The following is a 20,252-nucleotide window of genomic DNA, read 5'->3' as shown; positions in this document are numbered from 1 at the left end:
ATACTACAGTGGACCACCAGGGAAGTCCCAGAAATATCTATTTTTAATGATAATAATTAACCTTATCAAGTAACTGTGTGCCAGAAAGTTTACTCAGCATTTTACATGCATGATCTCTTTTAATTTTTGCACCCATCCCTTGTGGTAGGTATTACTGGGAAACTGAAGCATTGAAAAGCTAAATAACCTGCCTAAGTTCATACAATTTGAACTTGAATTCAGGTCTACTTGATTTTAGCCCATGCTCTTAATTAAGCATTACAGTCAAGTAAGTAAGCAGATTGAAACAGAACAATATAACCTGACATCTGTAGACCGAGAGAGAACATTTCTTCCCAAACTATAATAGCAAAGATTTCCAGGTTGCCCTCCTACAATATTCTTAGATTACATTAGCAACTATATGAGTCTCTCTGATGCAGTCTCTGGACCAGGACTACATCATGTTATTACTTTATACTGTGAGGCATCTTTTAGTAATTTAACATGATACTCCATTGAACTTCACTGAATAACCATATCACCTAGTCATTTATTTCATAAATATTTATTGAGCTACTATATGACAGACTGTGAGGAAAAGATAATGAACAGGACACATAAGGAACTACATCATAGAACTACATGCTAACAGATTTATCAAATTATGCTCAAGAAAATAATATCAGAGAAAGAAGTTCCAGTAGAACATTTTAAGGTGCAAAATGCAACAATTATATAACATTTCATAATGATTATTTTTTAAGATTCACAATCCTGAAAAGTATTTAGCAAAAGTGTAATTAGCCACATTTTACACATAAAGAAATTGAGAGTCAAGGAGAGGAACTGACTTACCAAAATTACACAATTAATTACCAGAACCAAGAGTCTGGGTATCTTGCAAAGAGCTCTATTTTAACCACTACACACATAAGCAACCAAAACAATTTAAGATAAGGTTTTGGTGGGTGGAAAAAACATCATGTGCTCTTCAACAAATCATTAAGTTAAGCAAATACATATGCTCACTTACTAATGGAATGATGAAGCTTTGTGTCAGTTCCAAAAAATAGCGTCGGAGGATAACACTTTGAGCTTCAGAAGGACGCTTCTGTTGTACACCCTTAAAAAAAGGAAAAATGAGAACCTAGACTCTAGTGTCAGAGAATAGAAAATAATGAATGATTATAGAAGCTTAGCTGATATATAAATTTATGGATTTTTATTTGATATGAAAAAAACCTAGAACTTCATCTTGAAGTAATTTAATGTGAAATTCACTATGCAATATCCTATTAAAAAATCCTTAGGACAAAATATAAAATATTCATCCCATCCTTTAAAATATTAGCTCACAATGACTATCTTTATTTCACACTTGCTGTATTAATACTATGTATTTTCCAAAAAAATGCTAACTATCCCAATTGTCAGGTACTAAGCTACCTCATAGTACAGTCCATAATTTTTTCATTGTAATTCCTAAGTTTTCAGGAAGACTGGCACTAGTTGGTGGCTGAAGCCCCCATATTTCTAGCCCATAATTGCTGCTACATTAGTCTCCTAATTTTTATGAGGCATTCATTCAGAAGAGAGACCTCTTTTCACGTGATTGCACATAAAGCACATATTGCCTTACTGGATATTGCATACCTGAGTAAGAACATTTAAATTAATACATGAGCAAGTAATCACCTTCTGTAATTGTTTTATGATATCTTCGTCTCTATTTAGATATGGCTTATAAGAAGTATAAACTCCTAAGAAGTAAAGAAAAGAAAAGAAGGTAAGCAGTAGGACCTATTTACCCATATAGTATATATTTAAAAACTAGTAAAAGTCAATACCAGGTTTAGAATCCAGAGTCTTTAGGTTCTTCAGTTTTTTCACTTTAACCTGCTTAGGTATTTCACCTGAAGGAAATATCATAAAGATTCTTGTAGTTATTTGAATTTCACATATCACAAAACTGGAATGTTCTAAGACTGATAATCCACTGGCTGTTATTTATTAGTCAGGGATGTTGCAGCTAAGGTATTCTTGTTAACATCGATTGATATTTAAGAGTTTATTACTAGTACTTTAAAACTGGATAAAAGGATCACTGGGTTATAACAGCATTATTAATGTGTAAATTATATTAAATGGATATTTGATTTCATTAATACTGATCATTACTTTAAAATTTCCCTTCTCATCACTCAACTTAAGCTTTAAAATCTTTTGTGCTAAGTATATGGAACATGACTAAAATACCATTTTGAATATGATGTCAAATATAATGCCATTTAAGAGTAAACAGAATTGAAAGCAACTCCTAAATTAATACGCAGTTGTAACATTCAAGGTTTGTTTCTTTTTCTGGCACGGCCCCAAGTTCTGCTTCTGCAGTGTAGAAACACTGCCACCAGGCGGTGACAGAGGAAGGCACAGCCACAAATCTGAGCCACAAGTGGACTCGACTCGGTTACTGACCAGGGAATGCACAAAGGAGTACGACATAAAGCAGAGTAAAGACAGAGGATAAAATGTGCATTGCTGAATATTTCTCCTGGGTAGAAACACAATCTGAAGATATGTGCGGCAAGGGAAGAGAAGAAAGTGAGCTACTGAAGCTGTCTGGAGGAGATAAAGACAGGAGACTTTGGGGACAGATTGAGAAAGAATACGAGAGTCCAGAAACATTCAGATTTCTGGAATGTTTTTGATTCTTTAGCTCACAGTTTTTACTTTATCAACTTATTCTATATATTCCCACATACTAATTCTTATGAGAATGTCTCTCATCTTGAATCTTATCTTGTGGTTTTGCTTTCCCGGGTTCAGAGGAGCTTTTCATCAGATTTCTGTTAAGATGCAGATATATAATACATATTTAATTATACAGATAACTAAATTCAAGTCATTTATCTGCCTCTGACTCTAAGAACCCAAAGAATATCATGTAGTTTGAGTAAATCTAAATATTTATATGCCTACTTTCTGTTTCCTTCTGCTTCAAATCACAAAGGACTTTGCAATTCTTGTATCCACTAATGCCATTTATTATATAATTTCCTGAAATTCCCCGTGCACAAGGAGTCAAATATCAGGGAGGAGAATAATTCAGCAGTAGGTTTTACATATTCTTTACATTCAGTAAGTGCTAGGTAATAATGAAAATGAGTAATCCATATCAGCATTGCTTTTATATTTAAGGGCAAAGACAAGAATATCACCTGTGCAGCAATGTTCACTAGCCACAATTCCCCTCTGATTCAAGGAACCTCATCAGATGCAAAATGTATACGGAACTCTAACCCTAGGCACCATAATCCTTACACTGTAGTACACAACAGACATACAGAAAACTAGTCATAAATATACACAGTCTATTGCCAAAAAAGGTTAAATGATATTTGTCAAATACGTCTGGAAAATAAAACAAGAATGCCAGAAAATGAACTAAAGTCTTACAATTATAGATGTTTATTTTAATTAAAAAATACTTATTCAATGTCTGTTATGTACAAGCACATAAAAGAGGGGTTTAACATTGTTAATAATGTATTGCACCTCTGCACATTTGCCTAAGAATCTTCTACATTTGTGTTAAATGTTTTACCTTTCATGAAATCATCAAACCCAATTTCTAGTTAGAAATTCAGTTTATAATTTGATCCAATATTCAGTAGTAGAATTACTTTCTCTTTGAGGAATACTTGTTAATAAGTACCATTATCCTAGCATTATGTTTCTTCATTTAATAGGATTTGGGTGAATTAAAACTGGGTACAATCCATAAGGAGTAATCCCTTTATTAACGACTCTTCCACAGGATTAAAACTACACACACACACACACACAAACACACATATATATATATTTCTGATAAAGCTACAAGCTTCTGGGCCCAGAAGAGCAAAATCTCAGTTTCACTATGCCTTCCCAGCTAATTGGACAGAACATACTTTTTCTGCAGTTTTACTGATCCACTTCGATAGTCTTGAATTTTCAAAGTGAGGATTCCAAGCAGACCTGTTAAGCTTTATAACTTGTGGAGAAATTTGCAATGGTCTTGGTCTCAAGATCAATGGGCAGAAAGGAAAAATATCCCAAGAAATATACCCAATACTCATAAATTAAAAGATAAATGGATTTTCATGCAACGAAGGAAAATAATGAGAAGCTGGACGTCGGCACAGTTTAAAGGTTTTGTGCATCAAAGGCTCTACTATCAAGAGAGTGAAGACAACCCACAGAACAGGAAAGTGTGCTTATTTTTCTTTGTATAATAATAATAATAATAATATGTGTAATATTCTTATGTGTAATTATGTATCACTCTGTGTAATATTATTATTATGTGTAATAGTAATAATAAAGGACTATATACCAAATGGGATTTACTTAAGGAATGTAAGGTTAGTTTCACATTAAAAAAATCAATTAGTTCAATATACTTTATTACAAAGGACAAAAACCACATGATGATCTCCACAGATATAGAAAAAGCATTTAACATTTAACACCAATTCATTATACTCATTCTCAATAGAGTAGGAACAAAAAGGCACTTCCTCAACTTGATGAAGGACATTTATGAAAAACCTACATCTAACATCATAATTACATCTGTATATTGAAAACTAAAAAATGTTGCTGAGAAAAATTAGAGAATATCTAAACAACGGAGAGACATTCTAAGTTCCTGGACTGAAAAACTCAGTATCTTTAAGATGGCACTTCTCCCCCAAGTTGATTATATATTCCCTGTGTAACCAAATATATTCCTATCAAAATTCCAGTTACCTTTTTTGTTTTCTGCCCAGTGGGCAGAAATTGACAAGGTTATCCTAAAATGTATATGGAAATGCAAATAGCCAAAATAAACCCAGAAGAGACAAAACTATTTTGAGAAAGAATAGTAAAGGTGAAGATTTATATCTCCTGATGTCAAAACTTACTATAAAATTACAGTAATCAAGACATACCGGTATAAAAATAAGATCAACGAAACAGAAACAAGAGCCCAGAAATAAACCTTATATTCATGGCCAATTTTCAAAAAAAGGTATCAATGCAATTCAATGGATAAAGAACAGTCTTTTCAACAAATGATGCTAAGACAACTTGATATCAATGTGCAAAAAAAAGATGATGTTATACCCTGAACGCCACATCATACACAAAAATGAACTTGGAATGGTTCCTAAATATAAGTGCTAACACAATAACATTTTTAGAAGAAAACATAGAAGAAAATCTTTGTGACTTTAGGCTAGGCACAAGTTCTTAGATAAACATCAAAGGTCAATTCAAAAAAGAAATAAAGAAAATTGATAAACTAGACTTCATCAAAATTAAGTACTTTTGCACTTCTAAAGACATCATTGAGAAAACAAACGAGAAGTCAAATACTGTGAGAAAACATCTGCAAATCATGTATCTGAGAAAAACCTGTGTCCAAAATACATAAAGACCTCTTATAACTAAAGAAGACAAAGAACCTAATTTTAAAATGGACAAAAGATTTAAATCAACATTTCACAAATAAGATACACAGGTGACTAATAAGTAGATGGAAAGATACTCAACATCAGTAGTCACTAGGAAAAAGCAAATTAAAGCCAGCATTTCAAACCCACTAGGGAAAAAAAAAAAGGAAGAGATAGTATCAATGTTGGCAGGGATGTGACATGAAGAGACAGGAACCCTCATACACTGTTGGTAAGAATGTAAAACGGTGGGCCACTGCGGAAAACAGTTTGCAATTTTCTTAAAAAGTTAAGCACGCTTATCAGTTCATGCCAATTTACCAATGATCTTTGCAAAAGCTTCTATTAATAATACTTACGTCCCCAACAGACAACCTTTTCTCACTGAAAAAGGACAATAAACAGTAGTCTACTATGTTACAATTAATCAAATGGTCTAGATTAATAGGACTAAAATAAGAAAGTAAATATCAAGATTAAATTATGATAAAAACCAACTTTCCATATCTTCTCATAGATAAGACTCTGGTCACTGCTGTGCTCTGAATTATCAGACAGAACACTAATGAAATGTCAAAGGATAACGACATTGACATTTTCAGAGTGCCATGTGTCAAGTACTGTGTTTAATTCTCCCAGCAGACAAAGAATCCAAGGCTTAAAGGGCCGTTCTGCCTAAGGTCACACAGATCTGACTGTCAAGGTAAAGTCCTTTGCCCTTTCCATTTCATAAGGCTTCTAAGGATTTCAGTCTAAGGTTGAGTCTAATATTTGTAAATAACAGGATTTAAAACGTTATTTCCTGACTCTAATATGTCTATCAGATTTATTTATATTCCAGGAAGGATATTTTATAAAATAATCTAAATAAATAATGTATTAAATAAAATACCCATGAATACCAAAAGAAAAGTCTTTATAAGTAACATATCATAAAATCATTAAAAGAACATTTTAGATAGCTCACATCTTAACTATCTGCATAGAAAATTAAAGAATGTCCAGTGAGAAAATGTCAGAGGTACCACTAAACTGTCATTTAGGTTAACAAAATTGCCAATGGTTAGAATTTATATACTCACTTAATAAACAGTCATTAAACATGAATGGAAAGGTACCACGGAAAGGTGGTGGTGGTTTAGTCGCTAAGTCGTGTCCGACTCTTGCTACCCCATGGACTGTAGCCCACCAGGCTCCTCTGTCCATGGGATTCTCCAGGCAAGAATACTGGAGTGGGTTGCCATTTCCTTCTCCAGGGGATCTTCCCGACCCAGGAATCGAACCCCAGTCCCCTGCATTGTAGGCAGATTCTTTACCGACTGAGCTACAAGCGAAGCCCACGGAAAGGTACTACATGTCTTTTTTTTTCAATGAAAGCACAACTTGGGGCCACTTCTTTAATCAGTATCAGTACCACAAAAATGTATGATTCTTGTTTTCAGTTCCTAGTTGAGAATTTTGTGTTAAACTGAGTAACTTGAACTTTCTTTTAAGGTTTTATTCAAGCAGTGCTGGAAAAATCTTATTTAATTGGGCTTATACTACTAAATATATAGAGAGTAGCTCAAATTTTTGAGGTTTCATTTTGTTATAATTAATTCATATAACACTGTAGGTGCATTTTTGGTAGGAGGATATGATGGGTTACACATATAAGAACCTGTATATTTTAACTGGAAGTCATGCTCTTCTCCACTTTTATTCCAGTTGCCTCAAAGAAGTTTGCCATCAACATAACTAAAAAGTAACCAAGCAATGAAAGCAAACAGGAAGAAATAAACCTGCTCATCCACATTACACACTAAAACAAGAACACCAAGAACTTTACCTGCAGGTTTAAGGTCTCCTATTCGAATAATGTGTGGCCAGTGCTGGAGTGTTTTTGCAAAAAAAGGGTTGGTTACTCCTAAGATGACTGAGGGCCTACGTAAAAACAGAACAAAACCAGAGTCACCAAAAAACGCATGTTCCATCAGTTTACAATTTATTTTGGGTGAACAATAGATAATCTTTTTCCTTCACTGGTACTATGTATCAACTACATGCCAGGTACTATTTTTGGTATGAGGTACATAAAGATGAAAAGACATGGCTTTTCTTACACCACACAGGAAAAAGGGTATACATACCCAATTATAATATCAGAAATTAGAATACAGTGAAGGTGATATAAAATGTGCAAGAATTACAAAGGAGAAACTATATCTGCCAGGGGATTAAAGGACAGATTCACTAAAACAATGACATGTGTACAGAGATATGAAAAATGAATAGGAGTTTTGTTTTGAAGTATAGTTGATATATAATAGTATATAAGTTATCACAGGAACTTTTTGTCAAGGGTATAAAAGAAAAAAAAGTGATACATGAGAATGAATAGTATGTGCAAAGCCATGAAGTGAGATCATGGTCTATTTGTAAAACTACATATAGTTCAGCACTCTTAAAGCACAAAGCTGGAAGCGTGAACAGTTCGAAATGAAAGCAGATGGGCAGATGCTACCCCGATCATTAAGTACCAACTTTATATGCTAGGAAATTTAGATGTTATCTTGCAGGCAAATAGAAGCTACTAGAGAACCAAGTAGAGGAATGTTGCATAAATAAAAATGTACTTACTAGAAAGATCACTTGGTTGGGGGATTTGGAAGATGCTCTACAAAAAGGGGAAGAAGTTTGGGAAAAAGAAACAGCAGATATGAAAAAGACTAGAAATAGTAAGACTAGGAAAAGAGCTTTGGAAAAAGATAGCAAATTCATGACAGATATTTTAGCATGTTGAACTGGCAGAATTTGGGTAAACTTTATGTGGAGCATATTAAAAAGGAGAAATTTATGACAATTCAGGTTTTTGATAACTAAGTAAAAAGAAGTACCATTCCTGAAAACAGGAAGAGGCATGGAACGAGGGGAGAAAATGAGGAGAAAAAAAGCTATCAGTCTGAACATGTTTAGTTTTGGGTGCCATTAGATGTCCAGGTGGCAACACAGTAAAAAACAACAAAGACAAAAACCTGGAGAGAGGTCGAGACCTTGCAAAGATCTGAACTAGGAAGGTAAATTTCAGTCATCATTATGTAGGTGTTAACAGAGACTGTGGGTACAGATAAGACTGTTCAGAAAGAATTATCGGTCTGAAATCAGAACCCAGAACACAATACTGGGGAGCACCAACATTTAAGGGGTTGGCAGAGGAAGAGAAGTCTGCAGAGAAGACAGCGCACCACCAGACAGTCAGGTGAGATGGCATCAAAGATTAAAAGTGTTTTCAAGGTCAATGGATTGAATGTCACGAGAAAAGGGAAGGCAGGAAAAAAACAGGGCAATAATGTGTCCACAGGCTCAAGGCAGTGAGAAGGGTCTTCTTAACTTCAGCAGAGACGGAGAAATCAACTTGCAATGAACTGAGAAGCAGCTAGGAAACCAAGAAGTGGAGGCAGTAAATGGAAATTTTTATTGTTATTCTAGAAACTAGGCTATGAAAAAAAGGTGAGCAATAAAGCAAGAGCTAAGAGGGAAAGGTAAGATATTTTTTTTCCCTTTTTATAGACTGAGAAGAATTTTTATATGTTTGCATGGTGATTTAATGAGGAAGGGGAAGAAAGAGGAAGTTACAGAGCAAGAAAAGATAACATGCTGTAAGAGGTCGTGAAGTAAAGAACTAAGATAGAACTAAAAGCATAGTTGGGTAGCTAGCTATTAATGACAATTATGGCTTCCACCGGTAAAGCAGATCATTTACAGAAAATAAGATACTGACTCTTGAAATGTGAAATTATTACCAGCTGCTCCTCAAAAGTACCTTTACAAAATCAATCTGGCAGTAAGTTCAAAATTTAAACTTTTAAATTATTACCAAAAATAATTCTAAATACTTTGGTTATAAAGGTTAATATTTGGTCAATAGAAGTTATTTTGTTTACTCACGGGGCTTGAGTACGGGTAGTATATTCTTTGAATTCACTATCATGAATAGTGAAATAAGGTCGGAAATCACTGAAGTACTTTAATGGAGAAATACAGCTGTGGAGCAAGAAACACATGTAAACAAAGGACAGAAATTAAAGGCCCTACACAGTAACTATAAAACCTCTACACACAGTTTACCCCAGTGAGATCACTTGTCTGTTTCAATAAATGGTAAGCTTGTTTCAGGACAAATGGTGATATGTAATTACCGAGTGGCTAAAATACAGAAAACACACTGGATTCAAGAGAAGTTGGGGTGAAATTCTGACTCTGTCATTCACTAACTACGTGCCTTTTACTAGACACTGAACATTCGCACTACTGATATCAGGTGCGAACTTTATGTGAGTGAATGAGCGTGCCTATTATTCAGAAAAAAAACAAAACAAAACATGGTTCCAGCCCTAATGGAGCCTGAATTAATTTTCCCACGAATAAACGGTGCTATAACGAGTACTACCTTCTCACAGGTTATTGTGTAGATCAATGCAATGAGTGTGCAAACAATCACAGATGGTAAAGTGTTGTAACTATCACCATCAGGAACCAAATATACTCACTTAACAAGTGCCAAAACAGTCTCTGAAGACTCTGATGGTGACGGTGCCATGACCACGAGGGGCTCCCCCAACAGCACCAGCTCCCAAAGCATCTGACTATGAAGGAAAACTGGGCAGAAACACCTGGAAGGTGTTTACACAGAAGAGACAGTCTTACTTATCCATCCAGGGTTTAAGTTCCTATACAGTGATTCTAAAAACTTCATATTGATACAACTCTTATAGCTCTGAATACCTTGAACTGATACACAAATCTGTTTACACAGAATATGGTGATGCATAGAGATATAAGTTCCTTTTATCCACATAAAATATATAGTGATTTTATTCCAATTTTTACAAAATTAAATGTAATATACTGACACACAGAATGGCTAATAAAAGCATACAAGATAATTATTAAATTACTATACCATACGGTATATCTAGTTTATTAATATTGCTTTGTTACATTTGAATTTCTTAAGTATGCTGAAGGAAACAAGAAAAAATTAATTTTCTAAAGGATGTTTACTAGATGCACTTAATTTCAATGTCAATGCTTTCAACATTAAAGGACGGATGAAAAGAAATCACAATGGAGTGGGGTTCTAGTGCCAAATAACAGAATGATTTCCTAGGAAGATCCTCTCCCTACAGAAATGCTGCACATTTTTAGAGTAGCCCTGGAATTAGATAGAAGCATGTAGGAACAAAACTCTGGTACATTACCTAGCCTAAGTTACGTCTAGTAACTTTTACTAATTTAGCAATTTCCTCCTAGCTGGGTCAAAATTTTTCCTAGTAGATTAGAGGAAAACTACTTATCTATTTATAAAAATCACAACTGATGTACCTAGTTGAAAACATATACACAAAAGAAAGAAAAATAAAGAGAAAAAAACACAAGTACCTTTTAAGTATAAAAATAAAAAACAAATTTGTGAGCTGGAAGTTGGGGAAAGTTAATTTTAACTACTCAAAGGCAAGAAAAGATATGTGAAGGAAAAGCAAAAAAAAAAAAAAAAAAAACTCACAAAAATAAAAACAATACAAAAGGAAAAACTTATTGATGGAGAAGGCTGGGGAACACCAAACTAATGAAATGATCAAAGTAAGCATTATCAGTAAGAAGGCAAGCTTTGGTTATCTCCTCACTAAAGACAGAGAGCCTGAAGATAATCACAGGTAAAGCCCAGACAAACCTAAGCTGAGGGATGTCCTGTAAAACAATGGTCCTGTAATACACAAGAATGTCAGGGCATGAAAGGAAGACTGAGGAAATGTTCCAGACTAAGAGAGACTGAAAACACATGACAACTGAATGCAACAGACAGCTCTGAACTAGATATTATTGTGATAACTGGTGACATTTGAATGTGATCTTAGTAGGAGATGGTATTATCATTATTAATTTCCCAATGTTTATGGCTGCACTGAGTCCTTATTTGTAGAAAATAGACACTAAAGTATTAAGGGAAGATTGCAGCATCAGGTCTTCAACTGACTATAAATTGGTTCTATGAAGAAAAAGTTTTCTGTACTGTACTTACCACTTTCCTGTAAATTTGTGATTGTTTCCAAATTTTATATAGATGTATAAATTTTATATAAATACATAAAATTTTGAAATAATCATGAGCTTCCAGAAAAGTGGAATATATAAAATTTATAAATTTTTAAAACATATAATGTATATAATTATATATAATTTTAAATAATTTATATATATATCACATATATATATAAAATTTTAAAATAAGCAAAGGAAAAATGGAAAAGACCTATATGAAAAATATCTGACCAACTGACTTAAATTGCAGGATGCCCTTAAGGCATCAAAGTTGCAAACTAGTTCTTCTCTGAAGTATAGTAATATGTTATTCAGTTCAGTCACTCAGTTGTGTCCAACTCTTTGCAACCCCATGAACCGCAGCACACCAGGCCTCCCGGTCCATCACCAACTCCCAGAGTCCACCCAAACCCATGTCCATTGAGTCGGTGATGCCATCCAACCATCTCATCCTTTGTCGTCCCCTTCTCCTCCTGCCCTCAATATGTTATTAGTAAGGGCACAAACAGATAAGAAGTAAAGTTACAAGATGAAGCACTCTCTGAAAGCTCTGTATTGTACTAGTAATATCTGTTATACCAAGTAGTTTTTATTGAGAGGGAGATAAGTATTAAATATTCAAGAGAGGAAACCTCTAATAGACACTGGTGGTACGCATTAAATTAACTGCAGTGTTAATTACTATAGTGAGGGCTCTGTAGGAAAATGACAGAGCTAAATGTCTAAAATGCTAAAATCTTTCTTTAGTACCACTTTTATATTCCCATTCTGGAGAATCATGCTTTATGCTCCCAATCCACCTGGCAAGTCCCCCAAAAAAGCCATCCCTGGGAAAAAAAATATCATTTACTATTCTCACACCCAACCAAACAAAAAATAATTTGTTTCTACCATGTAATACCCTGTCCATATACAAATTTTCCTAGGAGTCAAAGCAAATGATGTGCAGTCAGGAATGAATCATTGATTTACAACATGTGAAACATAATGACTGTTTTTTCCAATTTTTCCCACATTTGATATAGGAACATTCATTTTCTAAAGAAATTAATAACAATATCATAAAGCAAATGAGACAAGGAAGTTAACAAAATTTTTTATTCTTTACCTGAAAAGATCCACTTCATGAACAGTAGGTAAAATAACAGATATATGAGCATCTCCCTAAGAGATAAAAAAGACAAATAGACAAGATGTCACTGAAATTTACAGAAACTGGTTTTTAAAATCTAACTCATGATCAGTAAGACATGTTGCCCTCTCTGTCTTTTAGGATTCTCTTCCTCCAGAAGCAGCCACAAAGAGAATGGGTGTTATCAGTCTCCCCCAACACAGCAGAAGGTCAAGAATTACACAGATTCCACAGATAAAGCATTAATCCCATAGTCAGATGTCAGATTAATTCTCAACTGTATGAAATACTTCCATAATACTAGTTGATACATACAACAGGCAAAATTAGTTTTCCTATTGCTCTCCATTTTTATTTAATTCAAAGAACAATGGAAGTGCTAATATACCAGTTAAATAATTTCAAATGAAAAATTTATCCCCACCCACAAACAAATGTAACTGTGGGGAAAATGAAAGGCAATCATAACTACAGAATCCTTTTGATTAAGTTTCCTCAAAACAGAAGTCTGTTGACCATTCTTCTAAGATTAGAGGTTTTGTTAGAATCAAACCTTGTTTAATCTTTTTCAATAGATAGTTTTTTCCTTGTCCTCACAATTACAGTATAAATTCTGAGTTCTCCAGTGTCTACCAGAGAAAGAACAACAACAACAAAAATCAGAGCAACATTAGGAAGTTTATTATCAATTCACTAAAAATTATTTAATGGGATATTTCAGTGATATTCAGAAATGTAACATAAATCTAAGAAATTCTAAATTTGCTAGTTGAAAATTTCTGCTAAAGAGACTATATATATGCTGGCTTATTCTACCGCAGTACCATACTACCTGCTGAGTTAACTGCACTATTTGAGTTGTACCAGGCTTGTCGTGACATGTGGGAATCCGGACCTGAAAGAGAAGAAAATAACTCTGGCTACAAAAGAATGACCTTTTTTTATACAGCAGCCACTACAAGGAGGGATCGGAAGCACTCAGTCTATCCTGTAGCTGAAAGGTATACTCAGCAATGCCTAAAAAGCCATGAAAACAAAACACTTAGGTCAGATTCAAAATAAAAGTTGTATATATTTTCAGTCACAGCAGAAGGTAAGTGAACCAAGGTCTCCACATTCCCACACACACAGAAATCACTAACCCACTGAGAAGCAAATGTGCTGAAAAACAGAAAAGAACATCAACTACATACCGCTTCCTGCTTATTGTTCCAGTCTTCGCTTCATTAATATACACACACCCAAACACACCCTCTCAAGCTTGCCAAACTACGGGATCTATCTCACAGGGAACCATGAGAACTCTCAGCCAAGAGCAACTTTTGCTTATTTAGGAGGGGGAGAAAAACAGAACAGAAATTGTACAGAAATGAGGACATTTAAAGAGAGAACATTGCCAAAAATAAGTCCAACTTGAAAATGAATTGCAAAAGCACTTAGCGCACACTTACACAAACCTTGAGAACAAAATGTTAATTCATTACATTAAAAACAAAACACAGCTTCCCAGAGAACAACACCCAGAGACGGACATGTTAGCCTGAAATGACCCATGAAAACGATTTCATAAGACTGAGAATCAATGGCTTTCCTAATTTCTTTTAAATTTTACTAACTCACACTCAATTCTACAAGTGCTCTGCGATACCATCCATCTCTGGAGGACCAGGAAGCTGTACAATTCCAGGAGGCGGCATTCACATTCACAAGTATTACATAAGAATAACACCACCATCCTCACACCCGACAGGATGAAAACAGGACTGTGAGCTGCGGAGTTGTGTAACAAACAGTTTTGTGCAGCAGGATAAACTGTGGTATCTCTGCAATTCCTTACATCAATGACAAAGAAGTGAAAGCAGCAATAGGACTGAATGTTATTAGGAAGTTAAAAAGCAAAATGCATGTGTGAACTTCCTACAGTTCTTTAAAAAAAGAGACAAATGAAATACAGGCTATCATTACCTTCATTACTACCCCCATAATAGGCAGGTATAATGTTTTCCCTGGCACTGGTGCAGGCCATCGATCAACATCATTACAAGCTGAAAATATAGTAAAATATTTCTTTAGTATAAGTGGAAATACTAAAATATTAAAAATGGAACATTAGAAATTAGAACTCCACTTTTTGCTTTCTATATGGCAGAAAAAAGACACTGGGAAGGATGGAAGATAAATGGCAAAAGTACTGAAATAACTTACATTTCACAAGATACACACCAACGTTCTAGGATATAAATTGGCTAACACATGCTTTGACACTAAAAGGTTTTAAAAGAAGTTTTCTTATTTATTACTACTAAAATCAGCTACAAAAGCACACAACCTAGCAGAAGTCTTCTTTCTGTATCAAGTGACATAGGGTTTCTGTTTAATAGTACTGTAAGTATCAGAATTGGCAACTCAGTATTTGTTCATTATCCAAAAAATAAGCATCATCTGTATTTCAAAAGGAGATAACAAAAAATAGCATCTTTGTTGTTTGTAGGTAAATATGCCAGAAGCATAGTTTGACATCTCTCCATCACATAGCCCTCAAAATTCTTAACTGATTTTTTTTCACTCATTTCCAGTAAAAATTTTAAAACTCCTTTATAGAGGAACATAACTCATTCAGTGTTTAACTTACCTGCTTCCAAATAAGGTTCATTCTTCTCAAAATATTCTGGTGCTATCTGCTTGAGCACAGTGTGAAAAAAATGAATATAAGGTAGCTTGCTGATCAAAACCAAGGACTGGAAGGGGAAAAAAAACAGTATGTTTAATTTCCCTATGACTATAATTTAAGTTTGTAATTTCTTATGCAATCAATTACTAACAAGCCAAATTCAGCAAAAAGTATGGATTTTAAAATAAAAAGGCGTTGACAGTAGATAGTTAAAAGGAATATAAAACCAGAGGGGCAGAACACTGAAGTTTAACCTTATTACTACATTTTACTTATTACTACATAAACACATAGTCACAGATTTTTCTGCTCTCCAGGAAAAAGAATTTCCTATAAACAAATCAATATCATGGATAATTTCAAAGCCTAGCTACTATTTTTGTCAGCAAAGCAATATCAGGAATTAGCCAGATAAACTCTTCCTAATAAAGAAAATGCAAATGATGATGCTGTTTCAAACTAAAACCTATGACTGTTATATTTTAGGGCTCAATGGCTTTAGCCACATTCTTAAAAATTGTCACTTTATATTCTGTGATCACTTCAGATATGGATTATGTTGATTTTTTTTTTAAATCTATTTTTCTTGAAAATTACTTTTCACCTTTCCATCAAGCATCAATACATGGCCAGGGCATGTTCTAGTTACAGTAGGTAACAGTGTGTCCCTGTAGGCTGGGATCAAACTGGAACTAACTGATATATATATATACATATAGATAGATAGATAGATAGATAGAAACTAACTGATATATATATATACACATATATATATAGAAACAAAAAAATTATACATTTAGAGTGGGAGCAGTAATGCCTAAGAGGTTGGTCAAGTATATTTAGCGGCGCTTCGAAAAAACATACTGCAGACTTTTATTCATTGTAACTATATCACAATCTGTTCATTCTTTCACTTACTCTAAAATGTGAAAATTAAACAGATTCTTCTGAGTTTTGACAGTTTCATACAGTAACTGTAACTTACTGTCAGGAATCTAGCACATAGATAGCAGAAAGGCAAAATTCAATAGCAGTTAAAAATTTAAGGGCAGATGTCTACAATCCAAAAAAAAAAATATAAAATATAAATTCCAGTATGTTTAAAGATGAAGTATGAAACTTTAAAGACTGTTCATTCTAATAATTTCTATTCTTCTAACTACAATGTAAAAATGTTTCCACTAATATATATGAAAATTACCTTCTGAAAATAGCCTCTTTTTAGAGTTTTATCTCGAACTTGTCGAAAATACACATATCCATAAAAATAGGCAGGATCTTTCTATGAAAGAAGTGACAAATTAAAAACATACATATATATCAACTCTTTACTATTAATGGCAAGTTCCTTTATAAACTCAAACTGAGATATGAGGTGTACACAAAAAGCTAGTTATACTTTTCCACCAATGTAAACAACAATCATGGTAATAACTGACAGATAGAAACCTGCTAACTTGCCCAAAGATGAAATAATTATAGCTTAATGTACAAAGCTAACATACAGATTTATCTTCTACAGCTTAATGTTTATATTATATCTGTGGTAGTTAACAGAGTTGAAAATAATCAAATTCTGCTTTCCCCAATAGTACACTTAATGTTTTAAAAATCTGCCTACAATTTTTGAGGTATTCTAATACAAAATTTCAAGAGAGAAATTAAAAGGAATTAAACACTAATCTGAATCTTATATATACTGTTATATTTTTCACCCAATAATAATGAAACACTGGAATGTTTATCAACATACAATTTGAAAGGCAATTACATTCCAAAAAAACTTGCCAAGTTTTTATATCCTAATGGAATAAACTCTGGCCCAGTTCCTTGTTATTCTTTAAACAAATATTTATTGACCACCTACTTTGAATAAGGCATTGTGTTAGAGAAGATAAAATGATGCCTAAGACATAGTTCCTTAAGAAGATCACAAACTAAGAGAGAGAGGAAAAGTACAAAAATGACTATTAGGTAAAAGGAGGGCAGGTACCATGAAAAAAGCACAAAGTAGTTTTCTTTCCCCTCTGCCAAGGGGGAAGAGATTACCCGCTTATGGTGATCAGTAAAGATTTCACAGAGGCAGATGTTTCTGAATGACAAAAAAACACAAGCTACCTCAGGGAAAAGCTATAGTTCAATTTAGCTAAAATATGACACATGTATAGAAAGAAGATTAAGCTGGAAACTCAAAAGGTAAAGTTTTATCTTGGAAGGCCTAAAAAGTGAGAACCAGGAAACAATACTATCATTAGCTCTTTATTCATTAAGCAATAGGTAATCATTTTAGATTTGTTTTATGTAATATATTATGTACACTTTAGCTAGGAACACTGTATACAATATATTGCACTGAAAAAGAGAGGAGATGGGTGTCTTTGGGGAAATTTTGTAATTCTCAGTAGCCCTCAAGTTTGCAAAAGGAACTCTCTCAGAACAATATAGGGAGGATTAATAAGATGTGCGTGTTCAGTCGCTTCTGACTCTGTGACCCCATGGACTGCAGCACCCCCTGCTCCTCTGTACATGGGACTGTCCCAGCAAAAATACTGGAGTGGGTTCCTCACCTAGGAGATGTTCCTGACCTGGGGATCAAACTGTCTTCTGCATTGGTAGGTGGATTCTTTCCCTCTGAGCCACCTGTGAATCTCATTAGTAAGATAATATACGCTTATTGATACAATACCAAGAAGATAAAAAAGCTATCAGCAGCTGAAAGAATATGTTTGTAGTGATAGCCAAGGTCATGGAAAGGATGAGATGGCTATAAGAGACATTTTAAAGGATTTTAAAGACATTTTTTTTTTCAAAGGCTTTGTTTACTGGAAGAAGATTAGGGTCATTGGTAGAACACGGAAGGTAAGCTGTAAATATTTATTTGAGGGAAAAGATGTCAAGTTCTTATTGGCTGTGCTAGTAGGACATCCAGATAGAATGATTCTTCATGCAGTTAAAGTGTGAACTACTGTACCACACAGAAATTCCACACTCTGGAATCACCTGAATTATTAACATTGTTTTTAGCAGACAATAACTGTAAACCAAAGCTCATTTAAAAATCAAAAAGAGACAACTATAATTGTACTGTAAAGCCCATAGGGATTACCTAGGGAATCTTTAACTCTGGGTGATATTCACCCTGCTTCCACATCTAAACAAAAAGCTATTAACAAGTGAAAGAAAATTACCTCAACATTCTAATTTCTACTATTCACAATGGTGTTATAATATGTTTTTTTTAATTTTTTTTTTCATTTATTTTTATTAGTTGGAGGCTAATTACTTCACAACATTGCAGTGGGTTTTGTCATACATTGACATGAATCAGCCTATAATACGTTTTAAGAACAATAACTTTAAAAACTCTCTTTCACTCACGTACTAAATCCCAATGAATTAGACTCACATAGGAAATCCAGCAGTATAATACAGTAAGAAAACAAAAGCACAGTATTTCCGAATGCTGTAAGCGGTAACTCAGTTCTAAAGTTTCCTCTCACATGGACATTATTCTATTACTACTTTTCCAACCTTTAAGTAAACTGGTAAATCTTTGTCAAATTGATCCAGGAGACAATGCAGTGACACCCTCCTCCCAGAAGACTGTCGAAATCTAAAACAAAACTGGGTATCTCCAAGACAACCTAATGAAAACAAAAATGAAAGAAATTAAGGACAGCACAGTATAACATCAGTTATCCAGTTTCACTATATTTTAGAGCTAAAGAGGTCCTATCAATTATTGAAACCCATTCTATCATGTTTTAGAGAAGAAAAAGGAGACCCTGACAGTTTCCGTGATTTGCTCAAACCCATCTTTTCTAGTTAGAGGCAAAGTCATTAGTAAAACAAACATCTTATGTCCCTCTACTGTTTTTCCTATTCTGTTTTCTCCATGTAATTAAAACTTTTTGAAAACTGTGTGCATGTAATGTTGACTCACAAACATAATAATGGGCAAAAGAAACTAAACACAGAAGAACACAAATTGTTCAAATCCATTTATATAGTTGTTTTTGTTTTAAAAAGCAGGCAAACTATAGTGTTTCGGAATGTACAGCTGGATGATAAAACTACAAGGAAAAGCAAGAAACCTGACACTGTAAGAATCAGTCTAGTGATCTGCAAAGCTACATGCATCCCAGTGTGCAGAGCTGCATCATTTACACGCCAAGGTATGGGTGCAATCTAAGTGTCCACCAACACATGAACAGATAAAGATGATGTGACACACCCACGCACACACATATATACACAATAGAATATTAGCCAGAAAAAAAGAATGAGTTGCCATTTGCAGCAACATGGATGGACTTGGAGGGCTTTACGCTGAGTGAAGTAAGTCAGACAGAAAGACATATACTGTATGATATCCTTTCTATGTGAAGGGGAAAAAAAAAAAACTGTAAGCAAAACTAACAAAATAAAGCAGACTTGCAGATACAGAGGACTAATGGTTGGTTACCAGTGGGGGGGTGTGAGGGGGGATAGAGGCATTGGGAAGGTGGGGGATATAAACTACTGGATGTGAGATAGGCTATAATGATTATTGTACATTAAAGGGAATACAGTCAATATTTTGCAATAACTGTAAATGGAGTGTAAATTATTAAAATTACATTACAATGTTTTAATAAAAAAAGAATCAAGGATAGTGGTTACCTTAGGAGAGGGGGAAGGAAATAGTGTTTGGGAAGGGACATGAGACAACTTCTGTGGTATTGGCAAAGTTCTATGTCTTGACCTTGTGTGAGTTTTATATTTCACAATGAGAATTAAAAAAAAAAAAAAAAAAGACATAGCAGACTCAGGAAGGTTCAAGTAATAGACTTCCCATTTAAATTATTTCAATTATAAATAAAGCTTTAAAACTTTAATCATTTTAGCAAACCTCTTAAAACATTACCTT

At 34.0% G+C, this 20,252-nt stretch overlaps 1 protein-coding gene across 2 annotated transcripts in view; it reads right to left on the bottom strand.

Moving 5' to 3' along the window:
* The window catches only part of DENND6A (DENN domain containing 6A), a 48,376-nt gene that overhangs the window by 5,654 nt on the left and 22,470 nt on the right, over positions 1-20,252 (bottom strand). Inside the window, exons 4-15 of one of the 2 annotated variants that reach the window (XM_061128312.1) lie at positions 18,875-18,987; positions 16,545-16,625; positions 15,305-15,410; positions 14,638-14,717; positions 13,505-13,567; positions 12,649-12,704; positions 9,989-10,111; positions 9,387-9,482; positions 7,288-7,382; positions 1,830-1,895; positions 1,678-1,742; positions 1,016-1,105 (exon numbers count right to left, since the gene is read on the bottom strand). In XM_061128312.1, coding sequence (XP_060984295.1) covers positions 1,016-1,105; positions 1,678-1,742; positions 1,830-1,895; positions 7,288-7,382; positions 9,387-9,482; positions 9,989-10,111; positions 12,649-12,704; positions 13,505-13,567; positions 14,638-14,717; positions 15,305-15,410; positions 16,545-16,625; positions 18,875-18,987 — 1,034 coding nt within the window. The remainder of the gene's footprint in view (positions 1-1,015; positions 1,106-1,677; positions 1,743-1,829; positions 1,896-7,287; positions 7,383-9,386; positions 9,483-9,988; positions 10,112-12,648; positions 12,705-13,504; positions 13,568-14,637; positions 14,718-15,304; positions 15,411-16,544; positions 16,626-18,874; positions 18,988-20,252) is intronic. The other variant, XM_061128313.1, reaches the window with a different exon arrangement.

This window comes from Dama dama, chromosome 24 (assembly GCF_033118175.1).
Source record: "Dama dama isolate Ldn47 chromosome 24, ASM3311817v1, whole genome shotgun sequence".
Lineage (NCBI taxonomy): Eukaryota > Metazoa > Chordata > Mammalia > Artiodactyla > Cervidae > Dama > Dama dama.
This window is presented reverse-complemented; position numbering and strand designations above follow the sequence as displayed.